This window comes from Ziziphus jujuba, chromosome 1, assembly GCF_031755915.1.
Source record: "Ziziphus jujuba cultivar Dongzao chromosome 1, ASM3175591v1".
Classification (NCBI taxonomy): Eukaryota; Viridiplantae; Streptophyta; class Magnoliopsida; order Rosales; family Rhamnaceae; genus Ziziphus; species Ziziphus jujuba.
In genome coordinates this window covers 13,650,041-13,667,442 of record NC_083379.1, presented here as the reverse complement: position 1 = coordinate 13,667,442, position 17,402 = coordinate 13,650,041, and the positions used below count along the sequence as shown (strand labels likewise).

Genomic DNA, 17,402 nt, shown 5'->3' with positions numbered 1-17,402 from the left:
ATTTCCTTCCTTTTTTCCTCTCCATCTTGTATTGCATCATCTGTCATTGTATTAATTTCATAATTGTTTGTATAATGCTCTGTATACTGATTGGACACATATTTATTGAATCATATATTGATTCCCTGTTGTTATTTTGGAGTGCTGTAAATCTATGGAAATATATTGTAGTGAAGGTGGGAGGAATAATGTGGTGTTTATTGGAGTGTATTTTATGTGCAGGAAAATTTTGTGGTAAGTCTAACCTTTAGGGGAGGTTCTACCAGATTTTTCTTTGGAGGGTCTGATAGGATTTTCCTAGGATCAGGGCTTGTCTAGGGTTCCGATGAGGAATTTTGGACGGGTCCTGACAAACGGTTTCATCGGCAATTATTGATACCCTGTCAGTAATTTCAATTTGTCCATTTTTTCAAAGCAAACCACCACAATTCAATCCGACAACTTCAATAATATGTGTTTCCACCATGAACATGCTAAATCTAATGATTCTCAACAAAAAAATCCACACAAAGTTTGGAAAAAGTGAGAAAAATCCAAATAAAGTTGATTATCGATGGGCCGTCGGTAATCAAATTTGGTTGTAAATTGATCCTATCTTTGCCCTCTATGAGATTATATATATATATATTTATATTGACACTATTCCACCATTTTTTTCTTCATTGAGACTAGTTTGCTTTTTCAATTTGTCTCTTACATGTAACTATAATTTCTATTTGTAGATGGACTTCGTCAAAGAGGAATTGCAAAATGATGGAGTTCCTATAGTATTGGTGGGATCATATTCTTATCATTAATTCATTTTTTCCTTACTCAATGTGGCGTTGACCTCTCAAAAGAGCTTTATTTTATGGAGAAGTGGGTTAAAAAGTACTTTATCTGTTTGAAATCATGTTGGCTTTTCATGAACTTATGCAACAATGTTCAAAGATTTCAATATTATTTATCATATAATCCAACAGTGTTCAAAGATTTCAATATTATTTATCATATAAGGTTATGGCCTGTTTGCCTCTGGTTTCACATTATGGTGTTGGTCATACTGTGTTTGTGAAAAAGTACCAGACTATTAAAATAATTGCTTAGTCTGACTCTCTGAATAGGGTTACCTATCTTTGATAAATAAGATAATGGAAAATGAGTTAGTAAAGTTCTAGCTTGGTCTATGTTGTGGAAGTGATTCTGTCTATTCCTGTATCAACAACTTAGTAGGAGAAACATTTTAAATTATTTCATGGTTATTTCATATCGTTTAAGTAAAGCATGTAGAAACTTTGGAAATTGATTTATTGTTTGACTTAAAAATTTTAAAATTGACATTTATTTCCTACTGAAGGTTGGATACTCCATCCGTTCATATATATGTATTGAGCTATTTAAGAGAGCTCTTGAGAAGGTGAAAAATATACATTCTTCAATGATCCTAAGGAGCCAAAAGTTCGGAAAAAGTTCTCATATTGGCAAAAAAATATGATTAGCGTAAGGCCTTGGGTAATTACCGATGAAACCTACGGTAATCAATTTGTCCTTACTGGAAATATTACCGTAGGTTGCATCGGTAATTACCGAAAGCGCTACGGTAATCAAATTTTTTTTGGCAATTTGAGAACGTTTTCTGAACTTTTGGGGTTTTTTCTCCTTAGGATCATTGAAGAATGTATATTTTGCATGTTGTTGCATTTAGCAAACATTAGGGGACTTATGGGGGCCAAAAAATCGGTAAAATGTGATTACCACAGGGGTTTCGGTATTACCGATGAAACCTATGGTAATTTTTCCAGCAAGAACAAATTGATTGCCATAGGTTGCATTTGTAATTATCGAAGGCCCTATGGTAATAAATTTGTTTTGGCAATTTGAGAACTTTTTCCGAACTTTTGGGGTTTTTTCTCCTTAGGATCATTGAAAAATGTATATTTTGCATGTTGTTGCATTTGACACACATTAGGGGACTTGTGGGGGCCAAAAAATTGATAAAATGTGATTACCACAGGGGTTTCGGTAATTACCGATGAAACCTATGATAATTTTTCCAGCAAGAACAAATTGATTACCGTAGGTTGCATCGGTAATTACTGAAGCCCTATGGTAATAAATTTGTTTAGGCAATTTGTGAATTTTTTCTGAACTTTCGAAGTTTTTTCTCCTTAGGATCATTGAAGAATGTATATTTTGCATGTTGTTGCATTTAACACACATTAGGTGACTTGTGGGGGCCAAAAAATTGGTAAAATATGATTATCACAGGGTTTTAGTAATTACCGATGAAACCTATGGTAATTTTTCCAGCAAGGACAAATTTATTACCATAGGTTGCATTAGTAATTACCGAAGGGCCTACGGTAATAAATTTGTTTTGGCAATTTGTGAACTTTTTTCAGAACTTTTGCGGTTTTTTCTCCTTAGGATTATTAAAGAATGTATATTTTGAATGTTGTTGCATTTAACACACATTAGGAGAGTTCTGGGGCCAAAAAATTGGTAAAATATGATTATCACAGAGGTTTTGGTAATTATTGATGAAAACTATAATAATTTTTCTAACAATAACAAATTGATTACCATAGGTTGCATCGGTAATTACCGAAGGCCCTATGGTAATAATTTCTTTTTGGCAATTTAAGAACGTTTTCCAAACTTTTGGGGTTTTTTCTCCTTAGGATAATTGAAGAATGTATATTTTGCATATTGTTGCATTTAACACACATTAGGGGACTTGTGGGGACCAAAAATTGGATAAAATGTGATTACTACAGGGGTTTCAGTAATTACTGATGAAACCTAAGGTAATTTTTCCATCAAAGACAAAATTCCTACACTTCCAAACAATCTCTCTAAATGTCCAACTTTGTTGACCAAATGCACATCTTTACCATCACCAATGTTCTTGTTGACCAACATTTCTAATAAAGGTTTAATCCATAGAATTGCCGTGAATAGAATCACCAAATAATTTGCATATAGAATTAGTCTAGCAAACCATCCGCATGAAATCATTGCCAAATTAGACCTGGATTGATCAGTTCCAAGCCAAAACGCCCTGACACTCTTCGTTGCAGGCATAAATAGAAAACCAACTAAGCAACCCATTAAAACAGCAATTGAAACTCTACTAAAACCATCAAGTGGACTGAAATTGAAATCCAGAACTGAAGGACTAATTAGGAAGCAAACCATATTCCCAGCTATGGCTCCCAAAGCCCCAAAGAGAACACTTAGTTGCTTCTCCGGCCTCCTTAATGCTAATTTTTCAAAAGAAACCTTAGCGAGCAATGTCAGAAACTTAAAAACACCCATAAATCCTAGCAGAACCGGAACAAAACCACCATTTGCTAAAGACCCAGATTCTTTCGATCCACTATTCAAGTATTTCTGAAGCAGCTGAGAAGAAACAACCACAAGTGAGAAGGTAAAAGCATTCTGATACTCGTAGAAATAAACACAGGATTGAAGATGGGCATCATCGAGCATTAGCCTGAAGATTTGAGCATTACTTTCTTCGAATTCAAACTTATTGTAGCTGGATTTGGTCCTTTTTCTAATCTCAGTATTAATTTTTGATGAAAACCGAGAAACCAAATCAGAAGAGCCACAAAAGATCTTTGTATTAAATCTAAAATAAAAAACATACAAATCTTATTAAAAGACAAAACCAATAAATTAATCAATGAAGGAATACATATTATAATAGCCCTAGGGACATTGAGCCAAATACCCCTGCATGGGCGTGGCCCCGGGTTATCATGCCATAACATTTTAGCCCAACCAATCAAGTTCTAACATTCTCGCCCACTTACTCACGCCATTGAGCCCAACAAATCACAAGCACAGTTTAGTAACTGAATTAAAACAAGGGGTTTGCACCAAATTGGAATTTCACAAACGCTGGTGCATTTCCAAAAGTGAAACACATTCTCCTTCTTCTTTCCCAAGAACACTCTTTCTCTCTCTCTCTCTGTGCCTGAGTGGATCAGAAGGAGTTTTTGAGTTTAGAGTTTGAAATTTGATCAGATCTAGAAATAGAAAAGGGGGGCAATTGAAGCAGCAAAATCAATAGCAAAAGCAATGGCAACAGCGACAGCGCCGGACCACCTATTCAATTTGAGGAACAACTTCTACTTGGGAGCCTACCAGGCCGCCATTAACAACAGCGATCTCCCAAATCTCTCCCCTGACGACGCCATCGAGAGAGACTCCCTTGTCTACCGCTCTTACATCGCCCTCGGCAGCTACCAGGTCTCTCTCTCTCTCTCTCTCTCTCTCTCTCTCTCTCTCTCTCTCTCTGATCAGTTGCACAACTAGGTTTTGATTCTCTGCATCTGTTCTCAGCTTGTTATCAATGAGATCGATTCCTCTGCCGCCACGCCTCTCCAGGCCGTCAAGTTGCTCGCTCTGTACCTCTCTAGCCCCGATAACAAGGTTCGTTTTTCCTCGATCTACATGATTGTCTCAATTCTTTCCTTTTTCTTTTCTTTGTTCTGCAATATGAAGATTGAAATTCAGATCTGCGTTTTGGTTGCGATAAATTTGAGCTTTCTAATCCAATTGTGAGCTTTCTGTGAAACGATATTAACACGACTTCACTATAACTATTTCCGCCGCTAAGACATTGAAGTCAATTAGATCTGTGAATTCCGTTTAAAGCCAAATTCCTTTGATGCCAAACGCAGTTTTAATGCGCTTTGTTTTTCTGTTTCTTTTGCGTTTATGAATACCCGGTTCAAATTTTAACTAATTCATTAAGCAGGGACAGAGATATTTAATTTTTTTTTTTTTTGAAGCATTACCAAAAAAAATAATAATAATAAAAACCCAGATAAATTATTGAAAGGTTTGTTGTGATTTTAAATTTTACTACTGGTATAGGAGTCGACAATCTCTAGCCTGAAAGAGTGGTTGGCAGATCCAGCGATTGGAAACAACCCAATCCTTAGGCTCATTGCTGGGATCATATTCATGCATGAACAGGACTATAACGAGGCTCTCAAACACACTAATGCCGGAGGGACTTTGGAACTGTGAGTGGATTTATATGCTTTTATGATGCTCAAAGCAATTTGTAGATCTGTTTTTGCTAAGATTTCTTGATTATTTCTAGATCCTATTGCTTCCTTTTTTTTTTTTTTTTTCCTTTTTTTTCCCCCCTACTTGTGGGGGTTGACTATAATGTTAGGAACATGTGTGTTTTTCTATTGACACAGGCCGAATCTCTTTTCTATTGCTCCTAGGCTTAGCTATATAGTCAGACTGATTGCTGCAAGTAAATTTAGGACAAAATTGAAACTAACACAAAAGTGTAAGGGGGTAACATTCCACTAGCCCATTAAATTACAACATGAAAAATTAAATTTGCGGGGGGAAATGCAAAGGAGAGAATAATATAATTGTTTAAGTTTACCTTCTAGAAACATATGTGACAATTATTTCAGTAGTCTTCTCTTTCTTACAAAATAAAGATCTCAACAGTGTTGAGTTCTTATTTTTAAAATTTTAACGTTAGTTTTGTATGGGGTATAATTCAAAGAATGTTCTTTTTCTAAATAAATTTGTGGTCTTTGCTTATAAAAACAAACTCCTATTGTTTTAAGAAAAGTCAATGTCTTTGCTGTTTAGTATGATAACACTGATGGTATTATCCTATTTATTACCAAACAAAACAGGCAGGCTCTAAAGTTCAAAAAATACTGAATAACTAGTATAGAAAGGGAGAGGTTGGACTTTGTATTATTTTAGTTCAGTTTTTTCTTGTTATTTCATTGGGCTTTTAGAGTAGGACTTATTGTTATCTTGGTTATTTTATCTTATAGTCTTAGAGTACCTAATATAGATTTCAATTTACTAATTTGAAGGGTATATCCCTATTGGATTTTAATTTCCAAGTGAGTAGGATAACCTGTAGCTAGTTTTTTAGTTTAGTTGTTGACTACATTTTGAGGATTTCTCATCCTCTTAAATATTTGTTGTGTTTCATATCAATAACGTAATCATTTCTTAAAAAGATAATAATAATAAATAAAACAAAGGGGAAGAATACCATTTCAAATAAGTTTGTTTATTTGAAATATATGTAACAAAACATAATTAATCAAGGCTAAATATACAAAGTTGAATTAATACTTGTTATGGAAACTCTTGAGTTTCTCTGGAGCGATCTAGTGCTTATGATTCACATGAGTCTACAGTGTGTGTTTGTAGACTGTACATAATATACATAAATATGTACATCCATATACATATATAGTATAATGTATATACAGTTTTGCTATGGTGAGGGATCCATAAGAGACTTGTAGAGGGAAAAGCCACATCGTCTAAATTTTGCCTAATCATTTAAAAAACATTGCCGACTCAGCATCCTCCACCATTTTCTATTCACGCTAGCTCCTCAAACCTTTACACACTCCCTCTGCTCTCTCAGCTGCAGCAACACCATCTCCCTCCCTGAACTGGCAAGGTGCTTCAGCACTGTCTCCTGCAACAACCTCCATCTCTAACAACGACCTTCATTGGCATACCATTCTATCTCCATGATCACTTTGGAATCTGGAAGTGTTGGTGGATTATTATTATGCACAAGGAGATTCCTTGTTCATGCCAAATCAAGAAAGACATTTGGAGTAAAAATTTTTGGCACTTAGCATAGGCCAAAGGCAGATGCTGGAGCGTCTCATTGCGCATTAAATAATGAATAAAATAGGGTTAATTCTCATTGCCCATAATGGAAGCATTCTTCCCACATGCAGATCCATATATATATATATATATATAGATATTTCAAGTGAAGAAAAAAAGATTTTAATCCAACTCTAATGAAAATGTTTAAGCTTTGCAGTTGTTGCCTCAAATTTCTAAGCTGGTTGATCCACTGGTCCTCAAGTATTTTTGGTCCACCCAATTTGGGGTCAAAGCATTGAGGAAATTCCACATATAGCCTCCATTATTCTCATGGCATTTATCGGAGGGACAAATGCAGATTACCAGAGGAATTTCAGAAGCCCTGCTTTTGCTATTGTCATCACTGTAGATAGGTTCAAATTTTAAAGTGTGTAAAAATCCCACTTTGCCAAGATGGAATCGGTCCTTGCAGGAGTAGCAACTCTTAGACTTCTAGATTACCATAAGAACTAAACACAACAACCATTTTCAGAGTTGGAGGTCGTTGCCGGATATATATGAATGTCAGTTATGATCCTGAGAGGGGAGATGGTGTTGCTGCAACTGAGAGAGCTGAGGGAAGGAGTGCATAAAGGTTTCAGGAGGGTGAATAGAAACTAGTGGAGGATGCTGAGTCAGCATTTTTTTTTAATGATTAGGCAAAAATTTGATGATGTAGCTTTTCCCTCTCTATAAATCTCTTATGGATCCCTCACCATAGCAAAACAGTATATATACATATACACTACCATCTACAATTATCAGTATTGTTTGTAGACATCAAACTTACTATGGAGCAACATGTGGTTACTGTTTCTGTATGTTCCATTAATTTGGTCCTTGTGAATTGTGATTCACTTGAGCCTTTAGTGTAAATGGATATATAATAAACCTGAAACAAACCTGAAACCTTGTACATGTTCAATTAATTTTCTTTGGGTTATTTGTAAACACAAACAAAAGGTCATTTATGTGTTTAACCATGTTCGGTAGGGAAAATAGTAGAGATGAATATGATAGGTGATTTGAAGGATAAGCAGGTGATAGAGAGTGTATATTCCTTGTTTTGTTTGGTAAGAAAGAAGGAATAAAGAAAACATACTGTCAGATTGAATAATTGATTAATCAAATAAGAATAAAATATGAAAGAAGATAAATTCCATTCTTCCTTCCTCAAATTCTTAAATTTTGGGTTATATTTTTTAGTGAGCCTAGTGGTTCTCCCCTCTCCTTCTTGTTGTCCTCTACACGGGTTAATATATTTCCTCCTTTGTCTCGCTTCACCTTTTCTTCCGCTTATTTCCTATGATCTTTCTTTTGAATGATGTGGAATATTAGTGAAGTTGATATCGTGCTTTGTTATTTTTAAATACAAACTCTGATCCCTAGTTTGTAATGTAGATGGCTTATATACTACATTTTGCAATTCCAACCTTGTGTTGGATAATGATTTGGTGGTCTAGGAAGTTTATCTTTTACATTAAATGATAAGTTTTGCCTTTGGTTGCTAGTACAGTTAGAGTTTATCCATAATAAGGTGTTGAAGCTGAAAGTGGAAAAAGTATGTGAAGAATCTCATTGGTATCTCAAGTCTAATTTAGGCCAATTATGCTTTTGCAGGCATGCACTAAATGTTCAAATATTCCTGAAAATGCATAGATCAGATTATGCAGAGAGACAGCTGAGGGTGATGCAGCAGATTGATGAAGACCACACTTTGACTCAACTCGCCAATGCCTGGTTAAATCTGGCAGTGGTATATTTATTTTACTTCCATTTACCTTTTTCTTTGTGGATGGGATACTGTGATGCTTGTAATTTACATTTTTCTGGGAAACCAGGGTGGCGCCAAGATACAGGAAGCATATCTTATCTTCCAAGATTTCTCTGAGAAGTATCAGATGACGAGCCTGATCTTGAATGGTAGAGCTGTTTGCTGCATGCACATGGGAAACTTTGATGAAGCTGAAACACTGCTACTTGAAGCACTAAACAAGGCAAGTGTCTTAATGATTAATTGTTTGCTATTCACATTTGTTAAGCTCTGATTATATTTCTTTACATGTTTTCCATTTTCGAATTTTCACAAATTTAAATCGTATTCTATGATTTACATTATTACTTCCTTTTGGCATGCATAATTGATATCTGATTTTATATATTGAAGCACTTAGATTATGTTAGGTTTATATTGAAATCACTGTTCATTGTTTTGATTCTAAAAATAAGTTAGCCAAACAATATTTTTCTTATTTAAAAATTTTTTGTGCAAAGCTTAAAGAAAAAGGTAAATGGAACCAGTTAACCTTTTTCCTATCCCATTTTTTTTTCTTTTTTTTTTTTTTTTTCCCTCATCAAGTCAAATCTTTCTTTCTATTCTTTAAATATAAAACACATATTTTATATATTTTTAAAATTTTTAAACTCTGAAACTATTTAACATTTTTTACAAAATATATTTGAATATTACAGGTCACCATAATACAATTTTACTTTTGAAGGCATTGAATCATGAAATGTGTTTACAGATGATCAATCAAACACCCTTTTGTACGATAGATAGAGCTGTGTTGCTACTTTGAATTCATTTATGTGTGCATTTGATTTCTGACTCTAATTCTGGTTCTTTTTTTTTTTTTTTTTCCCTTCCATAAACTTACTTTGTTAATTTCTGGGTTAACTTCAATGTCGTGGTTTGGATTCCTCATGGCTTCAATGTTTCAAAAAACTTGTTTCTATTAAATTGTAGCGGGTATGCTAAGTTATTTGTTTTATTTCACAGGATGCGAAGGATCCAGAAACTTTAGCCAATTTGGTTGTATGCTGTCTTCACCTTGGTAAACCACCTTCCCGCTTTCTCAGGTAAGATGTTTTTGATGTCGTAACCAATTTTATATATATATATATATTGTAAAACGAATAACCTAGAAAGTATAAGACATTAAAATTGATGTCTGCTGTGTTCTGCAAAATGTGGAAGTAGCCTAATATATCTCTTCAGTTTATCTTACAAGGTTGAGTAATGGGATCCAAGACAGCTTAAAGTTCTGCAAATGTAGCTTCTGATATCTTTTCTGCTTCAATAGATTAGTTGTTTTCTGCCACTTTTCAATCTTGTCTTCTATAATTTCTATACCTTTGGAAGTGGTTGCTAAAGTTCTAATCTCGTAAGACATATATAGTAAATTCTGAAGTCTGTTTACTTGGTATTGTTTTATATCATGAAATGAATATTGGTTTTAGATTTTTGTGAAGCGCTGTTTATAATGTTCTTGCTCTCTACCTGCCACCCCCTTTTTAGAAGTGGCCACATCCACACAAGCAATGGAGAGCATAAGCCACCATGGAATCTTGTGACTAAGTGGTGTACAAGATAGATTAGTCCGCATCACATGATGCAAAAACTTTCATTCACTTTTTTCTCATCGATAACCAACAAAACATATAGCAATATTTTTAGTATTCCCTTTTATTTGAATTCTGCATAGAGTTACTGGTTGTTTCTATGGTTAAGGGAGAGCATGAGTAACCATAGTCTCGTGGGCTAAGTAATGTGATGCAAAACCCATAGAGTCTTGTGGGCTAAGTAACATGATGCAAAAACTTTCATTCACTCTTTTCTCATAGGTTAAGAGGATGGAATCATGATATTTGGATGTATGCTTTTGCCTCTAGAAAACAATATAGCAATATTTTATGTTCCCCTTTATTTGAATTCTGCATAAAGTTACTGGTTGTTTCTCTCAGTTGTTTCTATGGTTAATGTACTCTACTTTTTCTCACCCTGCTTTCTTAGGCATATCTCTAAGTAAACATTTCTATTGCTGCTACCATTATTTGACTTGGTTTGTTTGGATTTGAAGGTTGTTAGTATATGAAAACCCTTTGAGAGATAACTATATAAAAGCTATAATTGTTTTGTACTAATTAGTTCCAAACGAATACGAGGTTTCTACTGTAGAATATTTTGTTAAATGACAATTAAATCTCTGTTTCGCAGCCAATTGAAACTTTCACACCCAGACCACATCCTCATCAAACGGGCAACTGCTGCCGAAGAGAGCTTCGACAGAGCAGTTCAATCAGTTGCTTGAAGACTCACGGATGGTTTAGTGAAGAGCTGAATGGTCTAAAGAATTATTCTTTCATCTTTTTTTTTTTTTTTTTTCTCCTGATGGCTGTTCTTTTTGATTTTGTAAGCTAAGAACATATAAATTGAATGGAAAAGATATGTTTGGTGATAGAATTCAAATCATTATTGGATAGAGTCCCTAATATGATATTTTTGTGTGAATTACAAAATCTTCTATGAAATTATACTCAACTTTCTTCAAATTATATCAATAAGTCGATCTCCCTTGTTTTTTTGTTATTATTGCAACCGTCTTACCAGTTAAATTCTACTTTATAGTTTCTTTATGGGACAAAAAAGGGGCAAAGCTGTTGTTCGCCTAGGAAAAGGTCGTGAGCCCTTCCCTTTTTTTTTTTTTTTTTTTTTTTTTTTTGGGTTGAAAAACAGCGTTCTATTAAATTAAAGAGAAATGCATCTGCATCGAAACAATAGTGGAGCCACTCATGGCCTTGTTCCCACCAAAAGGTCTTGAGTCTGGTTCTAATTTCCAAATCTGAATAAGAATAAAAAGAAGGTAATTTTTGAGATGAAAATATACTGAGGCAAAAGGTCTCGAGTTTGAATTAAATTTAAAATAGTTAACTTTAATCCAATTAGTTCCCCATTAAAATAGTTTTGTTAATGCGAGGTTAGCCATAATTTTTTTTTTTTTTTTTAAATAGTTAAGGTTTAATCTAATTTAAACCTTTTGAACTATTTGAAAATGTAGGAGGCAATTAGACCGTTGGGATCTTGTCGGGTATCCGCCCCTAGTGAGACGGGTAAGAAGCATTTTGAGGATTTAGCAAACGGGTTTGGTGTTGTCGGGGTCGGGCTATATACCGTTATACCCGCCAGAATTTAAATTTCTTCCTTTTATTATTTTTGTTGATTCCCTAATCGTTCCCCACAGAATATATCCCCAAATTCCAAAAACTTTCGAGATTACAAATACTCAGGTCTGATACTCGAATGGAATCTCAGGCGCGCGGCGATTGATTCGGCAGCGGCTATTTGGCAGTGCTAGTTGAAGTTCAGGAGGTTCATAGGTGTGTATATGAATGTATGTATGTATGTATGTATGTATGTATGTATGTATGTATGTATGTATATCCTTGTTTGCTTTCCAGATTATGTAATAAAGCTGTTCTTGCTGCTTCTCCATATTTCTATACATGGATTTTCTATATCATTCTGTCATCATCAAGTTAAATATTGGTTTTACTAGTTAGAACATATCACGAGGAATGCAGGTATATATGATTTTTTTTTTTTTCCCGTTAAATATATTTAAAATGGAGATTCTCTGTGATAATTCTCTGGGTTACCCATTAATCAAATAATTTCATAATTTTTGAACTTCTTTTCATCTTATGTGTTACTATCATTTCTTGATTCATCCTCAGCTTTGATGCTATTTATTTATGTTATGCTTTGGATTCTTTTGAAGAAATTGCAACATGCCTATTCTTGATGTTAGTCAATGCAAGCATGGAATTTGTTTATAATAAATGCCGTTACAATGTTGATTATTTTTTTCATCTCAATATTAAACGTTATCAAATATCTACCAAGATGTTGTACATATCTCTTATGATAAAACATGCTGAATTCATTAATGATTTAAGTAATATATGAGTGATGGCAATTTTAGCTTACTAAACATTTAGGAATACTGAGTTTGAAAAGACTTCATGCGAATGGGTAAAACCCAAACATTTCATACGCGGCACAATTTGATATGCTTATAGAAGATAAGGAAAGAGGAAATTAGGCATCAAGTATAACACCTTCAACCTGTATTTATTAAAAATACTTGGCCAAACTTAGACATGAAATACCTAAAAAATTACCCTTAATTGTTAAACTGCTGTAAAACATAAACTTTTACTCTTTGTGATAATTTGATCATTGTATTGCTGCATGTTCTTGTGAACTAAAGATGACTGGTAGCTGCTGCTTCATGAACTAGGTGATGGATTTTCATATGGGCGTAGGTTGGTTTTGGCAACATAGAATAGCCAGGATGTGAAGATCTGATAATAATAAATGATGATAACTAAACTTTACTATAAACTCTTCTAGCTGAGGGATTGTGTTTGAATTGATTTTTACCTCTCCATTCCACTCTCAGTTTTTGGTGTACATATCTCCTTTGTAGATTGAATCCAATACCCTTTTGCCAAAATTTTCTCTTCTGTTTTAAGTGATTATTTCAGAAATACTTTTGCTTCAAGAGTGTTTTTGTTTGCTATTTAACAAGTAATTATCATTAACTTAAATATTGCAATATCTGGCTATTTGCAGGTAGACCCAGATAGAAGCATTCCAAAGGAGCTTGGTCATTTGGAAAATCTAGTTAGTTTGGAACTCCAACGTAATTTAGTTATTTGAAAAGCTATCAACAATATCTCAACCCAAATAGTTGCTGGCTTTGCATTTGGGAGGTACAGTTTCATTGTATATGTTGTCTTTTAAATCTGTTGGGTTAAGTATTGGGCATGCCTTGGAAGTACATTAGAAATATGTTGATAACAAATAACTATAATTATGGTGGGCCTAAATATTATCTGTTTATCCAAATTATGTCTTGTTTTCGACAGGATTAGTATTTGAAACATGTCCGACTCAGTTCAAGATAATACGGGTTCTAATTCAAGCCTAAACCGAGCCATTGCAAATACAGATAATGAGAATAGTGGCTCTAAGAGAAAGTTGGCATCTGGTATTTGGAATCATTTCAAAAAACAAAAAATTGATGGGGTGATGAAAGCAGTATGTAACTATTGTGAGAAGAGGCTAGGAGGGGAAAGTAGGAATGGAACAAAACACTTGCATGAACATATAATATTATGTAATACGAGAAACCAAGGAGACAATGAGGTTTCTACTTTGAATCCTAATAGGATAAGAAATTCTTATGTAATTGATCAAGAAAGTTCAAAGCACGCATGTATTAACTAATATAATAGTAATGCATGAGTATCCTTTATCTATTGTTGACCATATTGGATTTAGAAGATTTTCTCATGCCCTTCTACCACTATTTAATGTGGTTCCTCGAAAGCGAATAAAAAGTGATATCCTTAAAAAGTATAATATTGGGAAGGAGAACAATGAGATAATTGGAAAGAAATTGCAGTAAAATTGCCATTACCACTGATATGTGGAAGTTGTGTCAAAGGAAATTTATGGCTGTAACTGCAAACTTCATTGATGATTCATGGATTTTGAAGGATTGAATCATCAGGTATTTTAAAAAAAAAAAAAAAAAATTACTTATTAAATTCCTCATTATCCATGGCTATTGCTTGATATTTATTTTTTATTATTATTATTATTATTTTTCATTTTTGTCGGTTTATATATGTGCCATGTCCATATAATGTTGTCACGATTGCAAATTTGTTGATGGAATGCCTATTGTATTGGAAAATTAATGACAAGTTATCTACTTTAACACTAGATAATTGTTCTATTGATAATGCTATTGTAGATACACTCTTTGCACAGAAACTTGCATCATCCTCGCTTCTGTTGGGTGGTAGATTACTTCACTTGTGTTGTGTGCATACTTTTTGAAACTAATGGTGAAAGATGGCTTGAGTTTGATAGGTGAAAGCAGTTTGAGCATCCATGAAAGTGTTGCTATTTGGACAGCGACATTCTAAAAACAAGAGAAGTTTGTAGACGCAACTCACTTGTTGAGTATTCCAAGCACAAAGAAGTTGGTTCTTTATTGTGCCACAAATTGGAATTCCACTTATTTGATGCTTTTTCGTGCTTTGATGTACAAGGATGCATTCCCACATTTGAGACAACAAGACTCTAAATATAAATCTCTCCCAAGCGTATAGGATTGGGTTGTATCTAAGATTGTTTGTCAGTAGTCGAAGTTGTTTTACAATGTTGAAGAGCTGTTTTCTGGAACTATTCTTTTCTTTCCAAAGATTTGCGATATTAAGTTGGCAATTTCTCGATCGTTAGAGTCTGAAAATGATGATATTCGGATGATGGCTAGTAATATGAATGAGAAATTTGAAAAGTATTGGAATGTGATTTATGGCATAATGGTTATAACAACTGTGTTGGATCCTAGATACAAGATGAAGTTTGAGTGACCATTAGTGTCTTACTATCTATGGAGATCGTGCTTCTGTTGAGATCAAGAGGATTTGCCAAATATTTTATGATTTGGTGAAAGAATATCAATCAAAGTATACACCGAGTGTGGATATAGGTTCTTCAACCATGTCATCTTCAATGTCAAGTTTGTATCTAGATGAGGATGAGGATCCTTTAGATAAATTTGACTTGTTTGTTTCTAGTTCAACTAAAATTGAACATGTACGGGCAGAGTTGGATTATTATATGAATGAATCTCTCCTACCTCGGACTTCCGAATTTGATATATTGTTTTTGTGGAAACCGAATAAGATGTAATATCCTATGTTGCATAAGATAGCCAGAGACTTTTGGCTATAGTGACATCTACAGTTGCTTCTAAATCTGCTTTTAGTACTAGTGAGAGAGTTGTGTGTCCACAATATAGCAAACTTCAACCAGAGACAATAAAGGCTTTAATGTGCACTAGAGATTGGTTAAAGAAAGAGATCCAAGGTATTGAAATCATATTAATATATACTTGTATCTAAAGATTATTGTAATTTATTATTTGCTGATTAATTTTGTTGTGTTGTTTTTATATGTTAGATCCAAGCTCCACAACTAATGCTGATAGTTCTAGTTTTTATGATGATGATGATGATGATATTGACGTAGATGAGGTAAAGAATTAATTATTTTTACTTAAATTTAATTTATATATTTTTAAATGAATTTATATATTATTTCTTTAACGTTGTAGGAAGAAAGTCTGGTTTGAATTTTGATTTGGAGTAGCCTATGAAAATGTTTTAGAGAGTTGTTTTATAATGGAGGAGGTTATATGCAGTTGGAGGAGTTTACTTGTATATTTTGGAAAGGTTGTCTTGTACCTTGGGCAGTTTGATTCTGGAAGAAGTATTTTTAAACAAAATTCTAGCAGATTTTGTAATGCATAGTTGGTCTGAAGTTTACCTTGGTAGACTTTGATTGGTTTTTTGTTGAAGCTTTGCACTTAATGAAGTTTTATTTCATGGAGTTCTGAAGGCAAATTTACTCAACATTTTGGTATCTGGATAAGGGTTTTATAAAGTCTTTTTTAACTTATTCTGAAGTAAATTTTAATCTGAATGTCAGGGGATGCTTTTCATGAACTTCCATGGTTCCTGGAAACTTTGCCCTTGTGTTTTGAAGCTGAAACTTTACACTGCTGTGCTACCTCCACCAATCAGGACCTGGGCCTTCGATCAAATTATTTATATTGGCAAATTTGATTGAAACATAGAAATTTATTGTACTTTATTGGCAAATTATCTTATATTATCTTCAACTAGTCAAATTTTTATTGGAAATCAATATATTCTTTTCTTCTTTCTTCTGCCATCAGCCATCAGCAGCAGTAGCAATAATAGGTCATTTGATGGATAAAATTTCTATGCGTTTTGGTATCTACTGAAACTGTCTTAACAGTTATTATATATTTATTTATTTAAAATTTTTGTTTCCATGAGGACAAAAAGTGACATAGCTTTTATTCTCTAAGGCAAAAGGTGTTGTGTTTGAATCTCTCATCCTCAGTATTAAAAATTGTTTTAGAGGATAGGTTTAATAATACAAATTTTGACAATTATAAACTCTTACTTGTAGTAATCAAGTCTGCACTTCTATTGTATTTGTTTTACTTAATTGTTAACACAATTGTATTTAATATGATATGCTTTGAATTTAGCATACAGAGTAAATTAAACTTAAAACATACATGCCTTTTAGGCTTGTGTCCACAAACATGGATGGTGTTTTGTGTTTATTAAACTGGTATATTTGGAGCCCGATGCTGTTTAGTGTTTAGGGCTTGAATCCATATACTTTGTGATCACAAAAAGATTTTGTCAACACTAGGGAAAATCACCAACTTTTTTACACCTTCTTAATTTTTGTTAACTTTAGATACAAACTAAGAAACTGTATTTAAATTTATGAATTTTTCAATGACTAATTAAAACCACAATCCCAGAATATTAGCCACATATTTTCTCAATTGGGGTTTCCATAATTTCATCACTACTAAAGTTTAATTTCAATTGAACTTAAGGTTTAAATTAAGGCTTTTCTCTTGTCAAAGTTACAAATTATGTATTCGTTAAGGTTTACCTTGTGTCTTTATGAATTTTAATTTCATCTCAATCTCAATCTTCATTTCAAAAATTAAAAAAAAAAAAAATCCCAATCTCAATCAAAATCTAAAAGTAGTTTAATTCTCCAGAACTTAACAATTTATCTTGAAAGAATAAGTTTAAGAAATTAATAAAAGCATAGCTACGACTACAAGACTAAAAGAACCATACAATTTACCTTAGTAAGCCAAGTCCTACTTTTAACACTTAGAAATAACATTTTAAAAACACAACTTTTTTTTTAAAAAAAATATTCTCAAGCTTTCCTCATCATTCCAGTTATATCCTACTTAAATATTTTTTACTATCCAAAAATAAAATAAATCATGTTATTGTGATGATCAATATGGAGCAATTGA

General features: G+C 33.4%; 2 protein-coding genes and 1 long non-coding RNA gene across 3 annotated transcripts; 2 read left to right on the top strand and 1 right to left on the bottom strand.

The window, feature by feature from the left end:
- Window positions 1-2,781: 2,781 nt before the first annotated feature.
- On the bottom strand, window positions 2,782-3,806 carry LOC107433830 (uncharacterized). The gene is made up of 2 exons (XM_060819999.1): window positions 3,802-3,806; window positions 2,782-3,613 (listed from the first exon to the last, which is right to left on the bottom strand). Exons 1-2 carry the CDS (start codon window positions 3,804-3,806, stop codon window positions 2,782-2,784), a joined length of 837 nt encoding a protein of 278 aa, XP_060675982.1.
- Window positions 3,807-3,857: 51 nt separating this feature from the next.
- Window positions 3,858-11,001, top strand: LOC107433862 (coatomer subunit epsilon-1). Its single transcript, XM_016045235.4, has 7 exons — window positions 3,858-4,236; window positions 4,330-4,419; window positions 4,867-5,018; window positions 8,275-8,410; window positions 8,496-8,651; window positions 9,437-9,516; window positions 10,655-11,001. The coding sequence occupies exons 1-7, from the start codon at window positions 4,066-4,068 to the stop codon at window positions 10,746-10,748; spliced, it is 879 nt and encodes a 292-aa protein (XP_015900721.1). The 5' UTR covers window positions 3,858-4,065; the 3' UTR covers window positions 10,749-11,001.
- Window positions 11,002-11,497: 496 nt separating this feature from the next.
- Window positions 11,498-16,280, top strand: LOC112489137 (uncharacterized). The gene is made up of 6 exons (XR_009634745.1): window positions 11,498-11,547; window positions 11,750-11,814; window positions 13,073-13,212; window positions 13,369-15,385; window positions 15,479-15,552; window positions 16,007-16,280. It is a non-coding gene; the product is annotated as an uncharacterized LOC112489137 (long non-coding RNA).
- Window positions 16,281-17,402: the final 1,122 nt, after the last annotated feature.